Raw genomic sequence first — 26,265 nt, 5'->3', positions numbered from 1 at the left:
AAGCATCAATTTATTTCATGGCATCATATGGATGAGCTTTGCCTTCTCATTTCTTTTGGTTCTCCTGTTGCTGCAATGTGATGCTGAACCTGGAAGTAAAGCTGATAATATTGACCTCAAATTTTGGACTGGACCTGTGTCTCTGCTGTTGCCTTCCCTTTTATTTCCCATGATTTCCAGCTTGTGTACTGTATGTGTGTTTGTGTGCCCACACTGTGCTTCTGCCATTTGTTTGCAAAATATCTCATCGGCTGAAGCTACTGTGGTGGAAATCATTAATGACCCCAATGCGTGCAGTGCCTAATTAGACTTGGAACCCATGCCTCATCTTCTCACAGGCAGCCAAAAATCTCTAAGGGTCTTGAATCATGATGGTTGCGGTGCATTTTGAGAAAATGTCCAAATTCAGTCCACATTAAAGAGTTCCTGCTTTATAAGCAGCTGCTCATTCTTGATTCCCTCCATTTTTGACATTCCTGTAAATTTAAATTCATTTGCTGCACAGGGGCTTGAAAGAACAGCACATTGAACTGTTTGCTCCAGTGCTCTGTTACAATGTTTTCCCATAATAAGAGGGCATGAAAACATCCAGCTATCTGCTGGAAAATGTACTAATTATTTTCTGAGTGGTGGAAGGGTCCAGCCGACAAAGCAAGGGAAAGACAAGCAAGATCCATACAGCTCTGCTTTGGAATTACACCTAGGGGGTAAAATAATAGTTATTAATACAGCCTATAGAAGCAATTTAAAAGCTTTTCTAAAACCATGTTGTCAAACAAGAAGTTTAAGACTTTGTGTCAAGACCAGGAAGAACTGCCCACAGAAACAGATTTATGGGACTAGCAAAGAATAGGAACATTTTATTTTCGAATTCATACAGCAAACTTTGATCATTGTGCAGGAAATACCCCAGACTTGAGAAATCCTGCCACTGACCTCGAAGGTAGAATAAAACTAAGGGAAAAGGGGAAATAGCTCACCAATTTTTTAATTAGTATTTTGCCAAGACTTTTAAGAGTTTGAATTCCAAATGTTTTCTAAGAAAGGAAAACATTTTCTTTCATTGAACAGCCCTGGGGATTCACTACCCTTTTTTCCCCCTCAACCCTCTCTGAGAGGTGTTCTTATTTCTTGTCTCTTGCATATATGTGTAAAAATACAAAGTCATTTGTAAGGAGTTCACTTAATTCCTCACTCTTAGCTCACATTCGTTACACATTTTGTTTGGCAGAAGGGAAGGGAAGAGTGTGCTCCAGCCAGGGAATGCTGCTGTCCACTGAAAAATGTGTTTGGATGGAGGAGCTCTTTTTCATGGATGGATTGTGGCTTTTGGCAGCAGAGGTGGCAGGAAGCAGTTGCCATAACTACTATACCATTAGAAAAAAAAAAAAAGGCTTTAAGTAAAGAGCCTTTTTTGAAATGATGGTTTAACTACCAATGCTGGTAGAATCCATCAGTTCAATATGATGGGTGGTAGGCTCCTGAATGTGGTCTCCTGAGTGTATGCTCAGGATATGCTTTTAGGGCTAAATTCAGGCTTTGGCTTGTAAGGGACATAGGAGAGGAAAATACACAGACAGCCAGAGAGCTGAACATAATCTGCCTTGCGTGGGATTTCAGGTTTTGGCTGGAGCCACATTCTGGTGTTAAATAGCAGAGTGAAAAAAGAGTATGTTTTTCAAAAGCTTTAAGATGGGATTTACAAATTCACTGGAATGATTTAGAAATAAAAGTTACATTTTAAAGTGTAAATTTAATTGTAGACATAATTTAATATTTATCTCTATTCAAGGGATGGATACTACCCAGATAAAAAGCCCAGATATAGTTGATAAACACTGCAAACAACTGGAGTAGAACCCAGGGATGGTTTACACTGGGTCAAACCCAGCTGAAGGCTTTTCATCCTCAGCATTACACCACGCATTATTGTCACTGGCAAATTACTCTGGCACTATTTGCATGCTCTTGGAATCTGAAAACATTTCACACTGCTAAAATAACCTCTGTCTGTTGCCATATAGACACGAATGTAGTTTTTGTGGTCCTCCAGCTACTTCCCTGCAGTGCTTTGAGCTGTGTCCCAAATGATTTACTCACAGGACCAAGTCAGGTGAATTGGCCTCACAGCCCTGCTCAAGGACTGGATCCCAGGCAGGATTTATCCCTTCATCCTCACAAATTTCTGGGATCAGCACAGAAATCATCCCTCAAGGAACCTTTGCAAACCATGGTCATGATGCACCTCCAGCAGGGAGCCTCGCCCTGGTCCTAGGCCTTTTCTTTTAACTAAGAGCCCTTGGGGTTAATCCTGTTAATCAAGCTGATGCCTAAATCCCATGTCTCTGAGGTGCATCGTCCTGGCCTGAGCAGGTGTACAAAGAAATTCTATTTTCCCCTGCTAACCCTTTGCTCTGAAAGCCAGTGTTACACTGAGAGGTACATCAGGAGTGACTGAGTCACTCCCACCCCTTCAGGAGTTGTAATGTATATAGCAGCTTCCACTGCTTCCATGCAGGAGTAGGAGCCTCCTGGAATATCTAATTAAATACATGAACTAGGCTTTAAAAAACGCTTAAAATGTTAGACCTGTCTGGGCTGCAGTCTTTTAGTAACAATATCCACATTCTCATAAAAAATGAGCTATGAATTCTTCAGCTACTGCTTCTAATGGAAATCCACATATATCCTTTTGGAATCAAATTTTTTTCCCTTATATTTATCTGTTACATTTAACTTTATATGAAATTATCTTATACCATCTGGGCTCCCTTCTTAGTTAATTTTCCCTCCTTGCAGTATCTAATTGAAAATTAAAGTATTTTTTCCTCTATTGCTGCTCTATTCTCTTATTTTAGCTGTTCTGCTTTATATTTTAAAGCTTAGCCCAAGCTATTGAGTTCTGTGAGATCTAAATTAACTCCCAGAGTTTTCCAAAGTTTTTGGACACTGCCTGGTTATGGCTTACATCCAGATTCAAGAGGGAAAAGATACAGTTCATAGATACTGTTCCTTCTTGGAGCTTTCCCTTCTTTTTCTTTTTGTAGTTGTAAATGAGAAGTAACTACACCTCCTAATTTCTTTTTTTTTTTCTGATGTGGTTTTTTCCCCCTAATCTACTTGGTATTAGACATCCTCTTTTCCATATTTCTAGAAACATGACCAGCTCTGAAAGCAAACCAGGTGATGATTTAAATACACATTATGAATGCAGCCAAAGGAAATGGCTCCGGGGGTAGAAGATGTGGGCTCTGGGGAAGCGGAGCCTGAGACTGGAGCCATACTGGGAAAGCCTTGAGCAGGCTGAGGCAGGCAGAGACCTTCTGGAGGCAAAGTTGTTCCACAGTAACATCACAACTTGCCTTAGGTTCTGGCTTCATGTCTACCTGGCCTATTTTTGGGGAAAAAACAGCAAAAATGCACAACAAACTCATCCCAAAATACGAAATGTTCTGATGGAGAGGGAACCAAAGCATCGTTTGGTTCTTTCTTCTGTGCTCTGAAGGAAAAGTTCTTCACATAGAATTCTTCAGAGTTTGATTTCATCTCGACAAAGGGGTGGTGTCATGATGGAGAATTTTTATTCCCTGCGTGCATGGAGAGGCTGAGGTTTCCACAGCCAGCTCCTGCCGCTTCCCTTCTCCCTTTGAAACCAGGCTGAGGAGCATTTCAGCGTGCCTGTGCAGCCAAGCCTGCCTGTGTATTTTGGCATCGGAATGCCAGACTGGTTGGTAATTTCCCCTTAAATCCTTTCATAGCTCAAATTCCTGTCGAAACAACCTCTATCTCTGCTTGGCCACACGGAGCCCGTCTCGGCTCTGCCGCTCCCATCACCCCTCACAAGCAATGCCCATTGCACGTTGCTTTCCTTCCTCCGTGTGCAGCGTGTATTTAAAATGAAATATTGGCCCTAGACCCCCCCTCTGGATGTCTGTCAGATCTTAGCATGCCACATAAATATCAGTGAGAAAACATTCCTCCCAGCCCACACAGAATGCACCCAGCGCTGTTTGTTCTGGACTAAACCCGGCCTAGCGCAGCGAGGCCTTCGGCAAAGGCCCGCTTCCAGTGGGCAGGGCCCGGCCTCAAATCGACCACTTTAAAGTGCTCTCGGAAAGTTTCCAGTGTAATTTTTGTTCCCCCTTTAGTTACAGACCACCTTTAGTAGGTAACTAGAAAACTGTTTGTTGGGCAGCTGCCATCTCAGCCCTTGCATGGGTGGCCTGCTGCCAGCTCTCAACTAGTTCAAGATGTGAGTTCCCCGATGCTCTGGGGCACGACAGGACCGTCCTGGTGATGCCTTCAGAGGCTGCCTGGAGCAGAGGCTGGACAGAGTTAAAGGAATAAAGTAGGGGTTTATTAAAAAGCCTTAAAGGATAACCTTGAGCAGTACAAGAGCCTGGTCGTGGCTCTACCCAAGATGGACCCAAGATGGGCCCTGAGTCACGAGTTTTCACACTTTTATAAGTTTTGGTCCATTTCCATCTTGGGGTTCATTGTCCAATTCCAGCTCTGGGTTGTGCAGTCCCATTCTCCCAGATTGCTCTCAATGTGCCATTTTTTACACTTTTTGGCCTGAAGGTGCAACGGTATCCTTGGTTCTCAGGCTGGAAAAGGATTGTTTTTGTCTGACTGAAGTGTGAGGAGAGCTTGCTTTATATGGAGTTCAGAGCGATATACTAATGCAGTACAGAATCTGGAAAATATGAAAGCTAAAACTTAAGGCGTCACTGGTGCTCACTGTGATGTTCCTCTCTGGTACCTCCGTGGCTTTACAGGGCTGCTTCCCAATGGGCCTCCCTGCTGCACTGCCAGTCAGGTGCAATTTGTATGTTTTTCCCCCCTCCAAATGTAGTTTATGTGCACTAACACGTGTGTATGGCCCTTTCGTGGCTACTAGGGCAGAATTCACATCTGCAACCCTCACCAGGGCATTTGGCCTTTGATCAAAAGCAAAAATGTTCCACAGGCATGGGAGGCATCCCACTGGGAGAGGGCACAGCACCTGCTACCCAGCAGCTAAAGCTCAAAAGGAGTAAGGGCTCTTCACCCTTCTTTCTCTCACACCTACGTGTTCCAGAATTTCATCCAACTTCCTTGTCTCGCTGTATTTCTTTAGCAACACTTGGAGCAGTCACTACGGTGGCAATGGCCAAAATGGCTGTTTTAATAAGCTCAGCCTTAGATTGCTACAACAAAGCCTTCTTGAGCAGCTGCTTAAGAAAACATCTGTGACTTTTCACTTAGATGTGGGTTTTTTCCCCAGAAAAATCAAGGGAAAGCAAAGAGATTGCCGCCCTGGCCCTCCAAGCGTGGAAAAGAGTATTCTTTCCTTGGCTTTCGTTAAATAATTTTTCCCATGACCCAACTCTTCAACCCTGTCCTTGGGTCAGCTCAGAATGGTGAGTGGTCTAAGTATGATGGATTTATTGCTTTAAACTTCACAGAGCACTGGAGAATGAGGTAACAGCATAAGCAGTGTGGAAAGACTTGTACATTTTTTTGTTTGATTACTGGAGGTTTCCAAAACTGATTTTTTTTTTTTCTTAAAAAGACAAAAAAAAAAAAAAAAAAAAAAAAAAAAAAAAGGGGATTGGTTTGGCTAGAATACTGAAATTGGATCAAATCCATCTTGCATTCCCACCTAAAAATGAGATTTGGGTCTACAAGTTGAGAATCTTGGGAATAAAGAGCTCCCTCCTCACATGTAATTATAGATTTCTGAAGAGGTGAAATGTCACAATATGATGAGATGGAAAATGCATTAAGAGAGAATGAGTTCATCTTCCTGATACAGAACAGTCCCTGCACAGTAATGGGATTATGGCAGCGCTGGACATTTGGGAAAGTCTGTAATGCTGTGTCTGCTCCATTTGATTTGTACACCAATGGATTTCCCTTGCCAGTAATGGCTTTCTCTGAGCTACTGCAAACTCTGAAGTGGGAAATGAAAATGGAATTTTGGGAAGATAGGACCTGCCATGATCACAGTAAGCTGTGGAGGAGGCACTGATGTATCCCTGTGGTGATAAGACTTTTTTGTAAAGAGCTTGGGCCCCTCTGTAGGTACTGACAGCTCTGTAAAGCTGCATTGCCATTTTTTAACAGCCTAGGAAGAAAAGCTGTTCCTAGGCATATATAAATATATATTTCTGTAAATAAACCCAATTTCATTCACAATTTGTAAAATACAAGAAAGCAAAACCTCCAAGTTAATAAAAGGCAAAATCCCAAATTCATAAAAATGCCAGCAAACAATAGATCAGGCACACACATGGGGTAAGATTTAGACAGGATGAGTTTGCTTTTACTTTTGGGAAGAATATCTTTTTGGAAAGCACCATTTTTGGGAACAAGAAAAGCTCCCAGTCTAGTGTTGTGGAATGTGAAAGGATAAGCGAGAAATCAGCATGAAAAATGAATTATAAGGGTCTATTAGAAAAGTAAATCTTTGTCATAGTGCCTCTGAAGAGCCACACTTCCACTGGAGTATCTGCAGCTCTTCTCCCAAAAAAATCTCTCACATTTCTGTGCCACCACCTCAGCACACAGAGTGCACCAACACCATCCCTTCTGGCAGTCTTTACTGCTCTCAGATTGGTTTAGATGGATAATTATGAATCTTATAACAAACTCCACCTTCTGTACTCTCCTGGTGTTTCACAACTCCCCAGAACACTTCAGAACTCCACCCCACCACAACCAAAATGCAGTGTTCACATATAGAACGAATATTTATGTCTTAAATTTATGCTCAAGATCTTTATGCTCATCTGCCTGCAGTGGGGCACAAAGAGCAGAGGCCCCCAGATATACCAGATAAACAAATCTTTTGGACCTATGATACAGGTTGTATTTATTACTTTTACTGAAATCACAGTCAGGTGTTTTAAGATTACAACTGGTAAATTATACATATGTAATAGATTACAAAACAAAATATTGGCCTTCTGTGTGTCATTGTACAGTGTGGACCTTGCACAGTTCAGTTCAAATGAATTTATATTTTGCTTAACATATTTTTTATGATGTAAACTGGCTGACACAGTGGTGCTCTAAAAATATTAATTCCCTCTGATTAGACAAAGACTAGGATGAAAAATAGGTTTTGTGACACAACTTGGTTTCTGAAAGGGTACTTCAGCCAGGTGACTTTTCACAATATGCTGACACACCGACAGTGCACAAAGAGGCATGTGAAGTAAACTAAGCAAACCCAAACTTTGTGCTTTCCCCTTAGTCTTGCCTGCAATACCTTCTTAATTTTCTCTTATCTGATGCTAAGCAGATGACCTGGCAATAGAAGTTAAATTTATTGCTCTACAGAATTATACCCTGTCTCCAACTTACTTAATTCAGCATATTTCCTGTATCTGATGGGATTTTAACAATGCCTGTCATTATGTTTCATAAGATAACCTATTTGCAGATTTCACAGTTCACATGATAAATTGTGTAAACCAGCTACTATAAATAAAGAAAAAACTATGCTGTCACAGTGGTGTAAGTCTGAAGCACCTCCAGCAAAGCCAAATGATACCATGAAGTAACTCTAAATTTATGTAGGTATTACTAAACCCAGTGTAACTTTTTCTCCCTCCTGTGAGAGGGAGTTAGGGAGACCCAAGTACTCACATACACAAGCACACACACAAAATATGCACCTGCACTTAGCCACGGGTGTCTGAACATGGTCTATGCCAGGCTGATGTTTGGGGAGAGGATTTTACTGTCCTTACACTGGCTCTGAGCCTCCACAGACAACTTCCAGGGCAAAAGATGCTGTGAGTTTTGTCCTGTGACTCACAGAGTGCACAGCAGTGGGATGGTGTTGGGATGTTGGGTGTGGTGTGGGGAGTTGCTCTTACACCACTCACCTGTGTTTAGGGCTTTTCAAATTTTATCACTGAAAACTTGTGACTGTGGTTAAACCTTCTAAGCCCCAAAGCCCCTTTTGGGGTGCCAGCTGAGGCACCAATAATCTCTCTTACATTAAGAGACATTGCTGGTGGGTGTAATGAACCAGAAGTATCTGCATTTGCAATGTTGTCTGAAACAAGAATTGAACTAGCTTTACTATACAAGTTAGTATAAGGGCATCCATAGGGAAAAAACCCTTGAAAATGTTGCACATGGCAAGTATGAATGCAATGAGGCACTCTGGCAGCTCTATAAAAATCAAATCATTTAATGAAAAAAAGGAAAAAAATCTCCAAACCACATTTTTTTTTTCCTGAAAATTCCAGCCTATGCCCAGAGAATTCAGTTTTACCTCTTGCTATAGGCTCCACTTCCTCAGTGACAACAGCATGGCATGAGAAAAATTCACCTGAACTTACTGCTGAAAGCCCACAATTAATGATGAAAATCTCTTCAAAGCCTGCCCTTAAAATCATCAAAGGCCAGGCCTGTAATCCCTGGCATTTTGGATTGAGCCTTGAGAGAGGAAGCTTCACCCACTGGCCATCCCTAATTCCTTTAAAGCCTCGTGGCTGACTGGCTTTGGGCAGTGCCTGGGTGCCAGAAGAGAGGCTGAGCTGGAATTTAACCCAGGTGGGCACTGGGGAGCAAGGTGACTTCCAGCAGTGTGGAACTGTTCATGTGCAGGCTGTGGCACTGCCCTTGCACAGCCACTAGTGCTGGTCAATGAACTGACTGCAGAAAAGCTGCAGGTTTGTCCACATCACAGTTTTCCCCTCACACTGCACCCAATTCCACTTCCCTTGAGGTCTGCACTGGTTGAACTGGAAGAAAAACAGGTATTATTCTCATGGAAACATGCTTTGCTGTTGTTTTTTTTTTTAATCTAACTTTGCCTGATGTGGTGCAAAGAGCTGAAATACAATTAAGTAAAACACTGCAAAGCCTTCCAGGCTGGCTTTTGACTTTTTATAGCCATATATACATATTTATATATGTATATAAACAGTGATAACATAGAAAAAACAGCTTTTTAAATGGTTCAGTCCTCATAAACCAAATAATTTGTTTATCAAGCTATTTTATAGAGACACCCAGGAGCTTTCTCTTTAGTGTTGTCACTTAAACATAAGAAGCTGCGTGAGAGAAGAATGCTGGCAACTCAGAGGAACTTTACTCCCATGGAGAGGACTCCCAGTTACTGAAATTCTGCTACAATTTAAGCAAGGGGTAGGATCAGCTTTGGGGGGTCAATCACTGAGGCCTCCAGCATGAACTGCACGTGCCTTTGAGACACCAATCTGTTTTCTGACTTCTTCAGGAGCCACTACAGGGCTTTTTTTGGTCTGCAGACCTTTGGGACTTGCTTGTTGAGAGCTTTTTGAAGTGTAACAAGGAGCTTGGAGCACGAAGTGTCATCAAATTAAAAAGCTACAACTTCTCAAAGGAAAAGGTGGCAGCAGAAAAAGAATATACATCTACACATGTGTGTATACACATATACTCCTGTTCCATGCAGAAAGTCTTCTAAATAAAATCATACAAAAAATGACCAGTGCCATATATTATGTAAACTCACAAGGCGTACTTTCAACACAAACCCGAAGCATAAATTAAAAGAGAGCCAGAAAGAGAGACAGAGACGACAGCAAAACATTTTAAATATAGAATTTGCACAATTGGTATTTTGTTAAATAAGAATAAATAAATTCATTACATCCGTTCACATACCAGTTGTAAAAACAATAAATTATTTTATTTTTTTCAGTGCTATGTTGCTTTTTTTTTTCTTTTAAACAGTTGTTATTAATCCACAAGATTATTCCCTCTTCCCCTTGTGATAAAACTGTTTCCACAGGAGGGCAGCTAAACTTAATTTCTTGTACACAGTCAAACCAAAGATGCCAGTTTTTTCCTAATTGAAAAGGAAACCCCACTGATGCTCAGAGATCCAAATTCACCCACGGGCACTGGAAGCATGTCCCAAAGTCAGAGTGAATTTAACACTGAGATGGTTCCTGGCTGTGCCAAGAGCAGAATTCCAGGTTTCCATCCCCTCGGTGCATTTCATGAATCCAGCTGTGCAACATTGGGCAGAAATGTAAACAACGATGTCACAGTGTGAGTGACACAGGATTCAGCTGAGAACAGACCTTGCACCAATGGGACAGCCATGACTGCCACAGGCAAGGTTTGGAACTGGACTCTGATTTAGGAACACCTGAAAAAGCAACTGTTGGCTTACCCTTTTATCTTACATTTTTCAGGTCCTGCCTTGGTCTGTCTCCTTTGCCCCCTCACATCTTTGCTTGTGTGAATTTGCTTCATTGCTGCACTGGTGAAAATCACTGCAGTGGTTTGCTCTTGTGTTAATTTCTAAGTAAACTCTTTCATTTTTAAAAGATACTCCTGGTCTAAGGAAGCTCTGAATTTATACCCGCATATGGCATGCCTAGATAGCATCCAGAAGCTTTACTCAGCCTGCTGAATATATAACACATTATTACCATGATGCAAACACAAATACTTGCACATTCTGTCTCTATTATGACAGAACACAAACAGCACTTAATGCAGCAGCTGTATGCTGAGACAAATGTTGTCTATGCTGAGACACATTCAATCTCCTGATTTTTTTCCTCTCATGATGGTTTCTATTTGTTATGGACTTTTTGGAGAGGTTCTAGGGCATGTGTAATACATACATAAGCATCAGAATTAGATCACTTGGAAGGAAAAATAAGGCATTTCAAAGTGATCTTATTTTAACAGGCAGAGGAGGCATAAATGTTTACTTTCCAGCACTCTGAAAATCATCTGAGCCTTGATCTCAGTTCTTAGATTGGGATCAAGAACAAATGGGGAGTATTCCTCAAGATCCACAGTTTTGCACAGGATCTACTCCTGAACAGAAGGCTACACCATTTTTGAAAGCTGATTAATAACATTTGTTGGCAATCCATGTAACAGAGGAGGAGGCCCTGCCCTTGGTACTGTTTATTTAAAACAGGGTAAAAACCAGATCCTTCTCCAGATTTCACAGTTGTAGATGTAGCAACTCTATGCTGTTTTGAAATCATCACATGATTTTTGAGAGTTCACACAAACATGCCACAGTTGCAAAAACATGTTTGTGTCAGCCCGGAGTCAGACCTGCCCTTCTTGCTCCACACTCCAGTGAGTTTTCCCTGCTGATTTCATGCCTGGGATTTTCAGACGGGCCCGAGGTGTTTCAGTGCTAAAGTACCACTGACTTACAGCTGAGGCTTGTCTGAAAATCCTCCTGCAGTATCCTTCTCTCCTGTGTGGATGAACAAAGGAGTGAAAGATGGGGTTCCACTTTCATCAGTGGTTTTTTTTTTTTACCATTTATTTTGGTACCTGTCACCTTAGGGTCTAATTCAAAGCCCGCTGATACTAAAGAGAGCAGTTTTACCAGGGCTGCTCTCAGGCCTCCACCTGCACAAGGTGAAATGCCCAGCCTCAATCACAGAACTTTCACAAGACAATAACAGGATTCAGGAATTGCTGCCAAGGAAAACTGTTACCAGCTACTGCCTGTGCTGTGGAAACAGTTTTATTGATATTGGACAAGTCCTCCACATCCTGATGTGGTTTGACTTCCTAGTGACCCCTCTTCCTCCCAAATGTGGTAGATATATGAAACATGAATGCCTTCCATAGCTGTAAAAAAAACCCCAAAACACACAAAAACAATTAAAAAAAAAAAAAAAAAAAAAGACAAATAGTTACAAACTTTTGCTGGTAAGATGAATACCAGAGTTAGACACGATGGACAAAACAGTGATAAAATATTAACTGCTTGCTGTGTTTTTTTGACCTTGAGAGCCTCTTGAAAAGATGTAGGTACGTTACACATTGTTAAATTCAAGGCGGAAGCCATAGAGAAAATACCAGAGAAAGCAGCTGAACACAGCCTCAGAACATCTGAGTCAGAAGACACTTGATTACCTCACCTGTAAGTTTTGGTTCTCTAACTAGTTTTCTACAAAGCACAGTATGTCATTGTTTCATGGAGAGGAGCAGCTCTTGCTCAGTGACAACAAGGAGCCCAGGCTGTGACACAGCTGGAACCAGGGAGGTTCACAAGCGCAGTGTACACAAACTCCTCCTGCAGCTGGAGCAATGGGGGGTTCCCTGCTCTACAAGGTTCAAGGCTCCTCCTGAAAATTTTGGGGTGGAAACACAGGATTTGTCAGACATCAATGATATGCTGTCAGGAAATTCCTGCTGTGAAGACGTATTTCCTTTTGTCAAAACCAAAAGGTGTCACTTTTAAAAACCAGCAGCAAGCTCTTCATTTTCCAGTAAAACATCTGTGGCCCTTTCTGAAGGATGGACCAAGTCCACAAGGGCTGCAGATATACTTTGGTCAATCATTTTGCTTATGTAGTTTGTCTTTTGATTTCTTTAATAGAAGGAAGTGATATAAAGTGATATACCAACTGAAAGATATTTACAAAACAGTATAAAATAAGCTACTGTGGGATCATGGGGACATGTGACATTTCCTAAGGACATACTGTAGTAGAGGTAGGTGAAAAAGGGGAGATGATTCTGAAACCTTCAAATATCCCAGGATCCTCCATTCACTAGTTTTTCTTCTTTTGCATTATTTTATTCTACATTTTTGCAGACACAGAGGGCTTTTATAACAACTTTAACGCTTACTTTCTTTGACATATTAAGACCACCCTACTCTTACTTAAAGCAGTGCACATCTTCATTTGGTCCAAACAGGCAGATTCTGCCCATAATTAGAGACTGAACGCAAGCACTTTGAAGCCTTTGCTTCTGTCTGTGTGGGCAGACCTGACACCAGTACGCCAACAAGGGCTTACTCAAACCTCTTTGAAAGCAGCTCACCACCACAGGCTAGCACTTTTTCAGCAAGCACTGTTTGAACGCTGAGGGTCTCTGGGAGAGCAGACATCCCTTGGCCAGTTTCCCGTGCCCATCCTTGCACTGCACAGTCCTGGTGTGCCAGCCCGTGTCGCACGTTCGAGAGCAGGAGAGCCACGGCCCCGTCACCCAGCGGGGCTGCGCGGCCTGCGCCGTCGCTTTGCCGCCGCCGCCGCTGGGGACAGAGTTTGCCAGCTGGCCCTGTTTCTTTGGCACGAAGAAGCTGTAGCGCACGTCCACGGGCTGCGTGGGGTCGGTGGCCAGGATCTGCACGATCAGGATCTCCTTGGTGGCCGAGTGGCCCATGGCGTGCAGGAAGTCGTCCTTGTGGCTCCAGCCGCTGTAGTTCATGACGGTGCCGTTGATGTCGATGATGGTTTCCGAGGTGGAGATCATGTACTTCCCGTTGACCAGGTACTCCCCGTTCTTCTTCTTCAGGGCCAGGTAGGCCGTGAACCTGCTCTGGTCCTTGCTCTTGAACTGCCGCACTTTGATGTGGGTCGCCCCTTCCGGGATCTTCACCACGTCCGTGTAGCCCTTGCTGGAGGAAGGGAAAGAAGGAAGGGTCTCACTGCAACGCCTCACAAAGTCACTGGCACGACACAGAATCACAGCATCAAGCAGGCTGGAACAGATCTTTGAGTCCAAGCTATGGACAACAAGATCTGGCTTCATTTCAGTTCAGGTCACCTGGATTTTCCCTAAGATTAATTTAACCAGGTTCTACTCTTGGCCTGCTGTGTTGTTCTTCATGTTCCACCAGAAGTTTCTACTGCACTTCTTGCAGATTGCTTAATCTTTAGCTTTAGGGACAGTTTGCCGTGGGTCAGATACCAGAGGAATGAAAAATAACAGATAGCTTATAGATCTCAGCAAAGGGTGGGAGATATGAAATATGATGCACGCGCTGCCTGCCAAAGAAAAGATAATGAGATATGCATTGGTTACAGCTGTTTCTTGCTGGCTTTGCTATAATGATGATTAAGGAAAGCACGAACAGAGGAACAGCTGGGTAGAGGTACCTTGGGAACATTTAAAAATAGTCTTGATCACCAAGAAAAAATTTGTTTACTTTGAAATCTATAAAGCCAAAGATTAATCGTCAAGTGTCTAATAAGGGAGGCACCCAAAAACTTCATTTGTACCACCACTGAATTCTCTACTAGTTATGAACTATCTTAACAGGGATTTAGAAAAGGAGATTAAACTCTTTTACCAAAAGTGACAAGCATTCAAAACCTGCAAGTGTGCTGGAATTTGTCACTATCTCAAGTATGTTATTTTAACTTTACTGATATATAGAAAACAATTTAAAGGCTTTACATAGCTGTAAGCTACCAGCTGGACATTGGAGATCTGTTTTCATTCCTAAACCCATGGCAAAGCCAGCCTGAAAGGACCTCATATCTGAAAGGTTTCATGAGAAAATACATGAAAAATACATAAAAGTGATGGCATCTCCTTTGGGATTGTTTAAAGAACAGACTGCTAATTTTGAGAACTTTTGGCTGCACAAGTAGAGACTGCACATAGTACAGATGAAACATTTGTGCTGATCCCCTGCTATTTCCAGCAGTTGTGGGACAATGACTTAAGACTCCATTGATTTAGCAGCTCCATAAAGCTGGAGCAATATGGTGTGAATCCCAGGCTGGGGACTCTGCTCTACAGCACTGCACAAATACTTTTACACAACAGTTGCCAGAATAACTCAGTTCAAACATGTCATTAAAGTTACAAAATCATTTGTTCAAAACCTACAAGCAGTCCTGGAGAATTCAAGTTGTCTGCACGAAGAGCTGTAATGCTCCATGTGCACAGAGAAGCATGTGCAGATTAATTTCCCTCTTTCCCAAATTCTATTTGGCTTTACAGCTTTTTAAACAAAAATCATAGGAAGCAAATTTCCCAGAAGATTATGTTTTGCCTGCTTTAAAAGAAAAACACAAACAAACCAAACTAATGTTGCCATGACAATTGTCTGAAATGGGAAATGCTAGTTTTGCCTTGTACATTTAAATTTCCCTGTACATTTAGTGTACAAATTGTTAAAGTTTATAGTGGACAGCAACAAGGGAGCTGCCATTTTTCAGTGGAGGAAAGATGATTTTCCTACCAGCACTGCCCTTTCAAATGAAACTGTAAAAACAGTTTACAGACAATTAAGATTTCACTATTTTAATCAGGGGTTTATTTTAATGTCAATTACTCGCAGAAAAGAATTGCCCCAAACAACTTTTCCAGTAAAAATAAATCGGCAGTCCCAAATCCAATCAAAATCATATTAGAACATAAATTTACCCTCTGGCCAGTCTCTTGATGCTTAAAGGCATGATTTGAGGAGTAAGATGGTAACTTCACAGGGATAATTATAATAAATCTTTCCATTTGCAAGTGTATCTCTGTTACAAATCTGGCCTCCCTGAAATCCATGGAGCCCCTCTAACACTTTTCCTGAAGCTTGATTATTGCCAAATCACATGAAATACATCTTCCACTGTCAACTTCACTTAGACATTCCCAGACATCCCAGTATTTACAAATTGGAAAAGATTTGGTTTATATAATTACTAATTTGGTTTGAAAACCATTCTTTTTGGCAGAGGTGTTTTAGCATCGTTAGGTGAGAAATCATTGGTTTACCAAGAAGATTAGTTATGTTTATTTTTAGAATACATTCACTCTCCATGCCATTTTTGACTGCTATTAATCAGTCTGTTGAAATGTATAGAAATAAAAGATCATTTCAGGATTCAGATTTCAACTTCTGGTAGCTTTCAACATTCTATGTAAGAATTTGGAAGATATAAAATCAAGTTCATATATAAAAGATGCTTAACACAGTCACTGATTCTGAATAAAAATTGTCAACTAAAAGTTTTTATGTGTAGATCAGTCCTTTGAGATCTTGGAATTTGCAAAAATGATGGTTAAAAATCCCAATTTTTCTATGAATCTTAAGAATTGAAGAGGGGAAAAAAATTAGTTGACAGAAAGGACTTACTTGAGATTGGTCTATCAGTATTGCCCCCATTGTGCTGAGGGAAAATCATGGCAGAAGCTCCTTTTATTTTACTTGTATTAAGTTTTATTGCTGTTAAAAGGTGAACTCTGACAGAAAAATGGCTTGTGGATAACTGCTATAAATATTTTGACTTTAAAAGATCCATCTGGAGATTGATATCATGCCAGTGGACATGAAGGGATATGAAGAGATATACTCATGAGTAATCCTGTGATACTTCTGATATCTCATCTGTTTACCTGAACTCCACACATACTCAGCAGTGGGAAAGGGAAATTTGGGGTATAATCTCTCTCACCTATTAAAAAAGGTGTTTACAGCTGTCTGCTTCTCTGCACTTCTAATACAAGGAATGTGTGTCACAAAATCAGATGGGATGTCCTCAGTGCCACTCAAAATAGATGAGATGAAAAAGCACTCTCAGGGTGTAACATGCTAATGCAGCAACAAGTGGGAAATGCGAAATTTCAGAGAGATGCAGATAATCCTGATCCCAACAACTTTCTGATTCACCTCTCTCTTCCTTTTCCTCTGTCCTCTAGGAACCACAATCCATCTGACACAGCAAGATTTGCAAGTGGCACGACTTGCTATTCCTGTTGGTGCTCACCTGCTTCACTAGCACTTTGTATCAGAAATGAGCTGGCTGCAGTTTTGCCAGTTGATCTTTGCCAATTTCGGGATAATGCTAGGAGCCAGCTGTGCACATCTGGAAACTGCAATAAGCCACAGGCAGTGTGGTTTTTTGCCCCATGTGAAAGCAAATTGCATTTAGAGGCAGAAAGCAAGCAGCACGTGGCAGAGTAACTATTTGCACAACAAGATGTGTTTGCTGTAGAGATCAGTACCTCTTTTTGGTGAAGGTTCCCATGACTTTTGTGCAGCTGGAGTTGTCTCCTCCACACACCCCACACTTGTCATACTGGAGTTTGGATCCGATGATGCCATCACAGCCCGTTCGGATGCACTTCCCTCGCACACAGACTGAGTTGCTGTAGGGTCGACACTCCGTGCCATCAGTGACCTGGGCAAGCAAATAAAACTTGCTTCAAACTGCCACAGAGATCTGTGGGTTTGGATCCACCTGGCAAAACCTAGTTCCTCATTTTAGTCACCAACTCAGAGCAGGTCGCCTCCCCTGACAGACCACACTGAGCTTCTCTAATATTGATGGTAAAAAAGCAGATGAAATGTAGCAAAAGGACAAAAGCAAGGACAGCTAACTTTCAGTTCGGACTGCATCTGATAGAACAAACTGACCAGAAGTCACATCTGTGCCACTAATTATCCTATGCTAATTGGTTCTTTAGAAGTTATTCTGGGCTCCTTAAACGTAGTTCAGGGTTAGACCTACTCTTTTCTCCTAATACTCTTTTTCCTCCAGAAAACCCCATAATGACAGAAAACCCTTTACCCACTACTGAAAACAAACTACTGCCGAGAGGCCCATAATTGTCATGCACTCAGATACTGAGATATGGAAAAACTTATCTCATTTTCTGGCCCTAAGGTACAACCACTGGATTGAACCATTAAATCTGATCACACAGTTAAATATTTGCATCATATGATTAACTTCTTTTCCCTGGTTGTAGGGAATGATTTCTAAAATATGGGACACTTCTAAGCTGGAGCATGAAACCCCGACTGGAGCTGCCATTACCTTCTGAGGAAATACCACATAATAACCAGTTCCTTTGGCTCGGCAGGTGAGCTTGCAGACGTCTCCAGGCAGTACTCCAGCATACTTGGGGACCCATTCCACAAAGGTCTTGACCCCTTTTGCATCAGACTGATAGCCATTCCTTGCTTCACACTGCTCTTGTCGGAAGGATTTAGCTGTGGAATTATTCACGTCATTAGTGGCTATTTCAGACCATGCTGCAAATATCATTATGTCCATCTATTATTCCACTTTCTTTCCTACATCATTTTTAAGTTATGTCACACCACTTCTTTACTTAGAACTGGCCTTCCAATCCCTCTACTGTTTTAGCTTGGAAATCTCCCAATGGCATTACAAGCATTAAAGGCCTAAAGTTTGCATGAGGTTTCATTTGAGAGGACTGACTTTTTTCGCTTTCTCTACGGCATCCAGAGCGAGGTGTGGGTGAAGAATTCGGATATTGTACTAATTCTGAACGTCTTGCCTTGATAAATACAACCTGGGGAGGCTACAGTGAGCCTTTGCTGTGTGGTTTCAGGGCAGATAATCAGTGTTCAGTGTCTGGGAAGGGAGGGCTGGAGCAGGGGGGCACTCACCGTTGGCGGGGCAGGGGGTGACGTTGCAGGAGCGGTAGATGGCCCGCTTGCCCGTGCAGTACCTCCCGTTGTTCCTGGGGGCTGGGTTGTTGCAGTGGCGATAGGCAAACTGAACTCCCCCCCCACAGGTACGGGAGCACTGTCCCCAGGGTCCCCAGGATCCCCAGTTGCCATGGCTCGAAGCCTGAAAAACACATGGAACAGCAGGAGGTGAGTTCGTCACCCAAGCATGAATTGAGCTGCTGCCTCAAAGTCGCTGCTAATGTCCTCAACTGAAGGCTATCCCATTCAGGGGTAACAGGTCTTAGGAACCTTCTTTCTCCCAGCAAAGTTAATTTCTATCTTTTTTTTGCACACTGATGATGACATCTCATTTGCACTGCGGGTGCAAAGCCACTGCCCATCCTTGCTCCACACAGCTGCCTCCAGCCTCCTCACAGAACACACCCGTAGTTTCATGGACTGCTCTTTTATTTTTTGCTATTCCTTCCAGAAAGGCCCCTTAAACTGGCTCCAAGGGGTTCAACTCCCCGAATAAACCCATACTTCTTATCTGAGATTAATTAAATCCGGCTATTATGTGTAGGTATTGCTTGGAATTACTGGCAATAGATGGAGTTGTCAACTCTGCTACATTGGCTGTAGTATTGCAATATCAGGTAGAAGTATTGAAATCCATTAAAAAGGGTATAAGAATCCATTAAAAAAGTGTTTAAAAGGCTGTATCTTGATTTGAATGGCTCCCATAATTTGCAAATATTTTCACAAAGCTCTACAAGTCCACATCTCTTCTGTGGGTGTAACAGAAGGGGCTACTGTCTACCCAGAGAATTTAGAAGTATCTCAACTGTGCAGCTGACAGCTCTCCTGGGGATGGAGATTCTTCAGATGTATAAAGTAGACAGAGGTTCTCTGTCACTGGAAGCACAAATTTTTCTGATCCAGAAGTTATATTCTGGATTAATTTCATCTGCCCTTTTCTTCATTAGAATTAGGGCCTTGGAGCCTTTCAGATGAGGACTGTAAGTTAAATGTAGAGATGAGATTTATCTTGCTTTCCATGCCAGGTCAGAAATTCATGTCCTGATAAGTGCCATTTACTGAATGGGCAAATCACTACCTCCAGTGTTCCAGGAACACTTTAAGGCTTTCCTTAAAGAACAAAATACACTTCCTGAACTTCAGCAGCATTTTTCCTACATCCCTCACCAACAACACCCCAATTACGTGCTTAAAAAAACCGAGGCAGCTTTCAATCTGACTCCCAAAAAAAACCAGCACCTCCGAGGGATCACCTCTTGGGGTGACTTACAGAGTAGTATTTCTTCTTGGTTTTGTCCACGCATTTCCCTTGGAGGCAGATCCTTCCTTTGCCACAGGGGGTTCCCTCGACGGCGGGCAGCTTCTTGGTGAGGCAGACCATCTGTCCCTGGCGCACCACGGCGCACCAGAGGCGCGAGCACACGTCCATGCCGGGGCACACGGTGTACTCGGCACCGAACGCCAGCTTGCACTGCCGGATGGCGTCGTACGTCTGCCCCGGCAGCTCCTCGGGGCCCACGATGTGCTTCCTGGGCTGGTCCAGCAGGCAGTTCCCTACAAGAGCAAGCCGAAGTGTTGTTCACTCAGTTATTGAGTGGTATTTTCCCTGCAGTGCTGCAAAGTCGTTCGGGCGACAGCGAGCCTCCTTCGAGGGATGGTGATGTGAACATTCTGAGGTGGCATCAGGTTTCGCACGAGGTCAAACTGCTGCCACTGTGTTCTGACCCCGCTGCTGAGCTGCCTGTTCCCAGCCTGAGGTGTAAATGAGTTTACCCAGGTCCTTTTGGCCTTTCAATCCTTTACACAAGACTAGGAACACAGTCCGTGCTATTTATCGGTTTGTGATTTAAGGAGCGAGCTAGATTCATGTAAGCAAGACTCAAAGCAAGCACAGTTGTTGTCTGAGTTTTAAATCAGGATGTCAGAAATAGTAAAGCTTCTAAAAGGATGCCAGAAAAATCAAAAAGCACAGACTTGCAACCAATGAGGCCAAGCACCCAAACAAAACATATCGAAAAATGAAAATTTCTACCAGCCTAAAGGAAAAATATAAGCTACGTATCAAAACTAATGTTGCCACTAAAGCTGGACTGCACTTTTCTTTTAAGGAGTGATACTTGGCTGCTTATGGAACTAGTTTGAAAAGGGTTATCCATTTCATACAAAAACCCATCAGTAAAAGGAAGAAAAAAATGCATGAATGTAAAGATTTGTATATGTGTTTGAAGGTCTGCAGTGGTCAAGATTTGTCTGGCACACTCTAAAAATGAGAATTTGCATTTATGTTCTAGGTATGTTCTGATAGCTGTTTTTTTTACTATTGAAAACCTCACTTGTTGACACGGAGAACTATTTATTCAGTGTAACCTCTTTTACACTTCATGAAAGGGATATGTGGTCTGGGCAAGCTTCACTCATCCTCGGCCAAAATAACTCACCACAATTTACCTCACTTTGGAACCCACACCAGTGTTCTTCACTTGCATCATGGTTGAAAAAAGCCTATCTATAAAACCCTCACTATTTACACAAAATGGAATAGAATTTCAAGCCATGGCAGGGAGTTTAAGCAAACCAAATACTCCATTTCTCAACAGCTTGAGCGTTCCTTCCAAAACACACACTTACTGCAACTGTTCTACTCTTCTAAAGACTAATGCCAATTAGCCAAATTAGCCAAAAATTCTTTCTGTGTGATGACTTGCAACCAAAAACTCTCTTGTTAAACCTGTTCCATTTGCTGACCCTGATTTACCCTAGCCTTCTATTTAATCTGGATTGTGCTGAAATTTTAATGCAGACAAGGTGTGCCAATGCTAGCTGTCATGAGCTAAAGATAATTAAAAAAAACCTGGGTTGTTGTAGTGTAAAATATTAGATATGTGATGAGGAGTAAGGTTTTTCCTGGAGCTTCTGGACATAATTTGCATAAGTTCTGGCAAAAATACACTTTGTAAAAGTAAACAGCAGTGGAAATCCTCCTTCATACACCTCGTGAGGAGAGAGAAAGCCACTGAAATGTGAGGGCAGTGATGGGAAGGCTGTAGCATGTCAATATTCAGTATTACACACTGCTTTGGTACCTATGCCTAAGTTTATCAAACTCCCAAGCAGAGCTGTTTTTCAGTATTTTAAAACACCATACTAACACTTCATTTTGACTGGAAATAAAAATTTAGAGAAAAAGGAAAGAAAAGTCTAATCCTTGCATATACTAATCTGTCAATCATTTCAGTTAAAACCCATTATATGTGAGTAACAAGCAGGTTTCACAAGCTCACACAGCAAATATAGCATTTTTTCCCCTCCAGACCACAGGGAAATGAGATCCAAACTTCTCTTTAACTGAGGGAAGTTGTGCAATGTCTACAACGCCAGGTGCTCCAGCTGATGTTGCACGATAAATTCAAAACTGAAGATAGGGAAGGCCCCTAAGTATTTCCCACAGGAAAAAAAACAAACATCTTTATATGGGTGGACTGTAGCAGTGTCTGTGTTTGGCCAGGGTGCAGTGAATTGCAGGTGTTTTTACCACCAGCTGGTCCAACCTCCTGCTTGTCATGGCCCCTGGTGGGAGGGCAGAGAGGGCTTCAATCCTGCATTACATTTCAACATCCAGAGATATACATACTGCTATTCTATTCTTTTTTTTTTTTTTTTTTTTTTTTTTTTTTTTTTTTTTTTTGTCCTGGGCACCAAAGAACATCTTTGTGCCCTGGAATAGAGCAACATTGTTGGCTGATGACAGTGCTAATTAAGCCATCTCATTATCTCTCTCAACGCCATGTGTAATGTATCTTGGGAAAAAAAAAAAAAAAAAAAAAAAAGAAGGAGGAACAAGATCTGTGCAGGAAGCAGATAAGCAGGATATAAATTAATTAAAATACAAACAGTCCTTGTTCCAGGTTGCACAGAGCACTGGGACTGAACACACTAAGTCCCAAGCAACCATCCCAAGCCTGGTGGTTGGCATGACAATAAAGGCAATTAGTACCTTTGGAAAGGCTTGGCTAAAAGCAGATGGATATAAATGTCACTCTCCTCTGGACACAAACCAAGCCTTTTCTTCCTAAATGTCAAACTGTTGTCTGGGGTCATCTCCTGAGTGTAAAAAAAAATGGTGATACCATGACAGAGCTGTTTATTGTCCTCAGAGCAGGCCCCAGGAGACAGGGAATCAGCACCTTGATCCTCCCCAGCCCCCTGGCTGACCTTGGACGAGACATTTCCGTCCGGATTTACTCAGCTGGCTTCATGTAATGCTGGTGTCTGCAGTGCACTCAGCTGCCAGGTGTTTCACTGCTGAGGAAAATCAGTTTGTGGTGTCATTCAGCACCACTCATGCCCCCAGAGCTGCTGAGGCCACTGATTGTCAGATGAAGTTTTCATATCATTTGAAGTCAAATTATTGACTTCCATTTTGACTTAATAGATGGCATTTGTATTCTGGTAGGACAGATCTGTGATTAAAAAAAAAAACAAACTGGGAAATTATAAACATCTACAGAAGACTGTTACTTAGAAAAGGTCTGTGAATGGCTGATCCATCAAGAAAAGAGACTCCTTAAATATGCATTGGAAATCACACCAACAGCATTAGCAATAAAATGAATTCCCAGAGGACTATAGACCTACATGATGAGAGGTTCAAATTTTCTATGAATAATTTCATCATATCAATATCTCTTGAAGACCACACACCTAAATGATAGATACTCATGAACTGAGGAGAAAACAGTTCCTTACACTCTCTGAGAGGTCATTCATGGATGGTGGGAGAGTTACCTCAGTAACTCAAAAGGGAAAGTTCTCTTCATTTGTGGAAATTAATTTGGTAATATTAAATCAATGCCAGAGCAATATGGATCATAAAACAGGATAGTACAGATTAATGGATCTAATAAAATTGAGAGAAAAAATTAAGTCATTCAGAGAAAAATATTTCAGAGAGCACTGAAACCAGCCAACAAAATATTTAAAAGCAAACCTTTACATTCAGCAGACACACCATACATTTATCCATAAGCATTCTGGTTACCATAACAACTTGATCCATTCACTCAGTTATGTCATTTTTATCTCAGCCTTTTGGAATTTGAGTGGTTTGTTTAATAACTGCAGTTGCTTTGGGAGCACAGTGAAGACTTTAAAATTCATTAAAGAGTGAAGTCGAAGACTATGCTTTTTCATTTCTACTTTTGGAAAACGAATGTTTTGTCCTTATTCCCCAAGGGGTAAATGTCATATTTAGCAAATAAGCTGCCATAAAATGTTCTTAATAAAAAATACAGATTGACAGTAAGAAGTATCATGTAGCTGACACAGGAAGTGGTAACACATACCATGGCCATCATCAAAGAATTCTGTGATAGTTGCTGAAGTGCACTTGGACCAGGGTTTTGAAGCATCAATGCTGGTCAGAATGGAGGACATCAGGCGCTTGTCTTCCATGGAGCCAAAGTTCTCCTCACAGAACTTGGAGTCATCATGGGAAAGCCCAAGCAAGTGCCCTGTGGAAATGAAACAAATTAATTAAATTATATGACTATCCAGAGTTTACCAGCTGGAGCTCACAGTCATGTGAGGGAAGGGAACTGTACTCAAATTATTTATCAACAATTGACTTCTTACTGTTTCTCCAAATCATCTTCAGCAAGAAAAACTTTGTGGAAATGTTCTGCAATAGTCTAGAAAGGTGCTACATCTTTTTAAAAAGTTAAAAATAAAAGTATTTAAGATGCAACTAAACAAAGGGTAGAAGAATGAATGGGAATAAAGCTGCAGAGAGCTGAAGCCTGAACTTAATGCTCCAAATGTTCAACCTAAGCCAGAAGTTGATTAATAAGATATGCAGGGCTAAACCAAGAGTGCTTGAACAATAAGGACAAGACCACCCATCAAAGCCACTGCAGGGAAAAAAAAAGCCTGATGCCCTGAAAGGGACACATTCTGCAGGATTTGGCCTTTTCTTTTTTTCAGGTAAGAAAAACCATTTTTGTTCGGCAATACTTCCTATTTAAGGCCAGATAATGCTGGTTTTATGCTGCACTAAGACACTGAATATCAGGAGGTACACGTCAAGTTTCAATCTGACACAGCACTACATAACAAAGACTTGCTCTGAAGAGATGACAACAGCTTTGTTTCTTCCAGACAAATGCTGGTGTTGAGCAACACAATTCACTGCTAAGATTATTATTTCAAACTGACAGATTCTTCTGACAGAGTAACCAAATAATGAGTGCACCACTTCTAACCTTCCAGAGCAAATGCTCTTGAAGCAGGCTGAGCATTTAATACATTGTATTTACATTGCATTTACTGATCCAAGATTGCTCACAGTTGTAGAAATTACCTCACTGCAAAATGTTTGTGAAGTAAGGCACTGAGGGTCTCTCAGTGGAAAAGGAGTTTAATTTTTAAGTCTTTGCCTTGGAACTGAACAGCCCTGGGTGAAAAAAAAAAAAGCTGGAGCATTGATCCAAAGAGTTTGGGTGAGTAACATCCCATGGCACTCAGCACTGGGATATGAATGATAGTTGGGTGCACACCAGCAACTCCAGGATGTAATTTTTCAGAGTGCTCAGTGTTTTATAGCACCATTCAGAACCACCCAGAACTCTGTGACATGGAGCTTTCAGTCCTGCAGGGCAGAACTGCAGTTTGTCACAGCCTCTGGTACCACTCTGCAGCACTTCACCCATGTAAGATGTAGTCTTGCTCTCCAAACAAATCCCTTTATTGCATAACTGTACTTCACTCTGCAGGACTGTGCATTTTCTGCTAAGGACATCCCATGTAAGTACATAATTAAACAATACAGTGCACATATTCACAGCCTGTTAATGCTCCTGCAGCTTGGGCTGCTCTTGAGTTTCTCTGCTACCTATGACATCTTTCTTTTTTTCTCCTTCATAGAGCCAAAAAAAAAAAAATACCCTTTGGATATGAAGCAGCTTGTAGGTAAATTTCAAGCTCTTCACTTGGAGCAGAGAGACTGAGGACTTCTTCATAACACTGTTGCAATTTAGCTGCCTTGCTCAGAAAAAGGCTGGACAGCCTCTATGGAGAATTTCAGAGTAAATAAATAAAATGAAATGCTTCTCAGGCCACTGTTCAGCACAGAACATTTCATCCCAAACACTTTGGCAAAAGCAGAGGAATCTGAAACAGGGTCATCTCCTGGAAAGTGTCAGGCTACTGAATTCACCTTTAATTAGAGAGCAGCATAACTTCTCTGCTTTACAGTGATAAATGGGGTGAGCTGAGGACACACCTCATTAGCAGCATCTACTTTGTCATATTAAATCAGGCCATTGTTCCAGTGCATGACAAGAACCAAGTCACTTACTTGGCAGACTTCAGCCTTTTGGAGGAGGAGAAGCTTCCAAAGTATTTGTGAATCTCACTCATGTTTAAAATTTTCAAAAATAATTAAAAAACCCCATCATGGCAAGGAAAGAAGCAGTAAGCAGTGAATAATTTCCAAAATATATAATTCTGACTGTCAGTGTTTGGGCTTCTAAATTAGCCCCCCAGTGATGTTAGTGAGGATAATAGCATTAAATGTATGGATTTTAGCTGTCCATACTCATTTGCCAGTTAACTTTGTATGCATGTGTCCTGGGGTGACAGACACATTCACTTACAAACACTGTGAATGCAACTCTCAAAGGATTTTATGGAGCTAAAATTCCTAATTCTTACCACAACCTGAATTTCCCCCTGTTCTAACTTTGCCTTTTAAGGCACTCTGACCAGACTTAGAAGTGATTAAAGCACATGACAAACTCGCAATGATGCTGCAATCTGGTTTTACGTTTCATTAAAAAGAATCAAAATTCAAAACATCACAGGGCTCTGTAATCTCTAAATACTGCCTGGCTAAGTTTTGCCCCTTTTAGCACAGAAGTGAGAACAGCAAAGGCCTTTAACACCTGTATCCTTCATCCTTTGGCATCCAAAAATTAAGGAAGGGACACTTCTTTTCCTACTTCAAGAAGTCTCTCCCCACCACTCCTCGCATGCATAAACCCCTGCTGATGTTATTATATGACATTAGGGTGGTTTCTGGCATTTTCTGGTGGGGTGCT

The 26,265-nt window shown here is 41.7% G+C and overlaps 1 protein-coding gene across 1 annotated transcript in view; it reads right to left on the bottom strand.

Moving 5' to 3' along the window:
- Positions 1-6,841: 6,841 nt before the first annotated feature.
- ADAMTS5 (ADAM metallopeptidase with thrombospondin type 1 motif 5) overlaps positions 6,842-26,265 on the bottom strand; it is a gene marked incomplete at its 5' end in the record, with an annotated part of 38,688 nt that continues 19,264 nt past the window's right edge. The window contains 6 exons of the mRNA XM_053969841.1: positions 6,842-13,384; positions 16,717-16,892; positions 17,532-17,707; positions 18,131-18,314; positions 19,443-19,726; positions 23,515-23,682. Of these exons, the coding sequence (XP_053825816.1) occupies positions 12,817-13,384; positions 16,717-16,892; positions 17,532-17,707; positions 18,131-18,314; positions 19,443-19,726; positions 23,515-23,682 (1,556 nt within the window). The remainder of the gene's footprint in view (positions 13,385-16,716; positions 16,893-17,531; positions 17,708-18,130; positions 18,315-19,442; positions 19,727-23,514; positions 23,683-26,265) is intronic.

Source organism: Vidua macroura, chromosome 2, assembly GCF_024509145.1.
Source record: "Vidua macroura isolate BioBank_ID:100142 chromosome 2, ASM2450914v1, whole genome shotgun sequence".
Lineage (NCBI taxonomy): Eukaryota > Metazoa > Chordata > Aves > Passeriformes > Viduidae > Vidua > Vidua macroura.
This window is presented reverse-complemented; position numbering and strand designations above follow the sequence as displayed.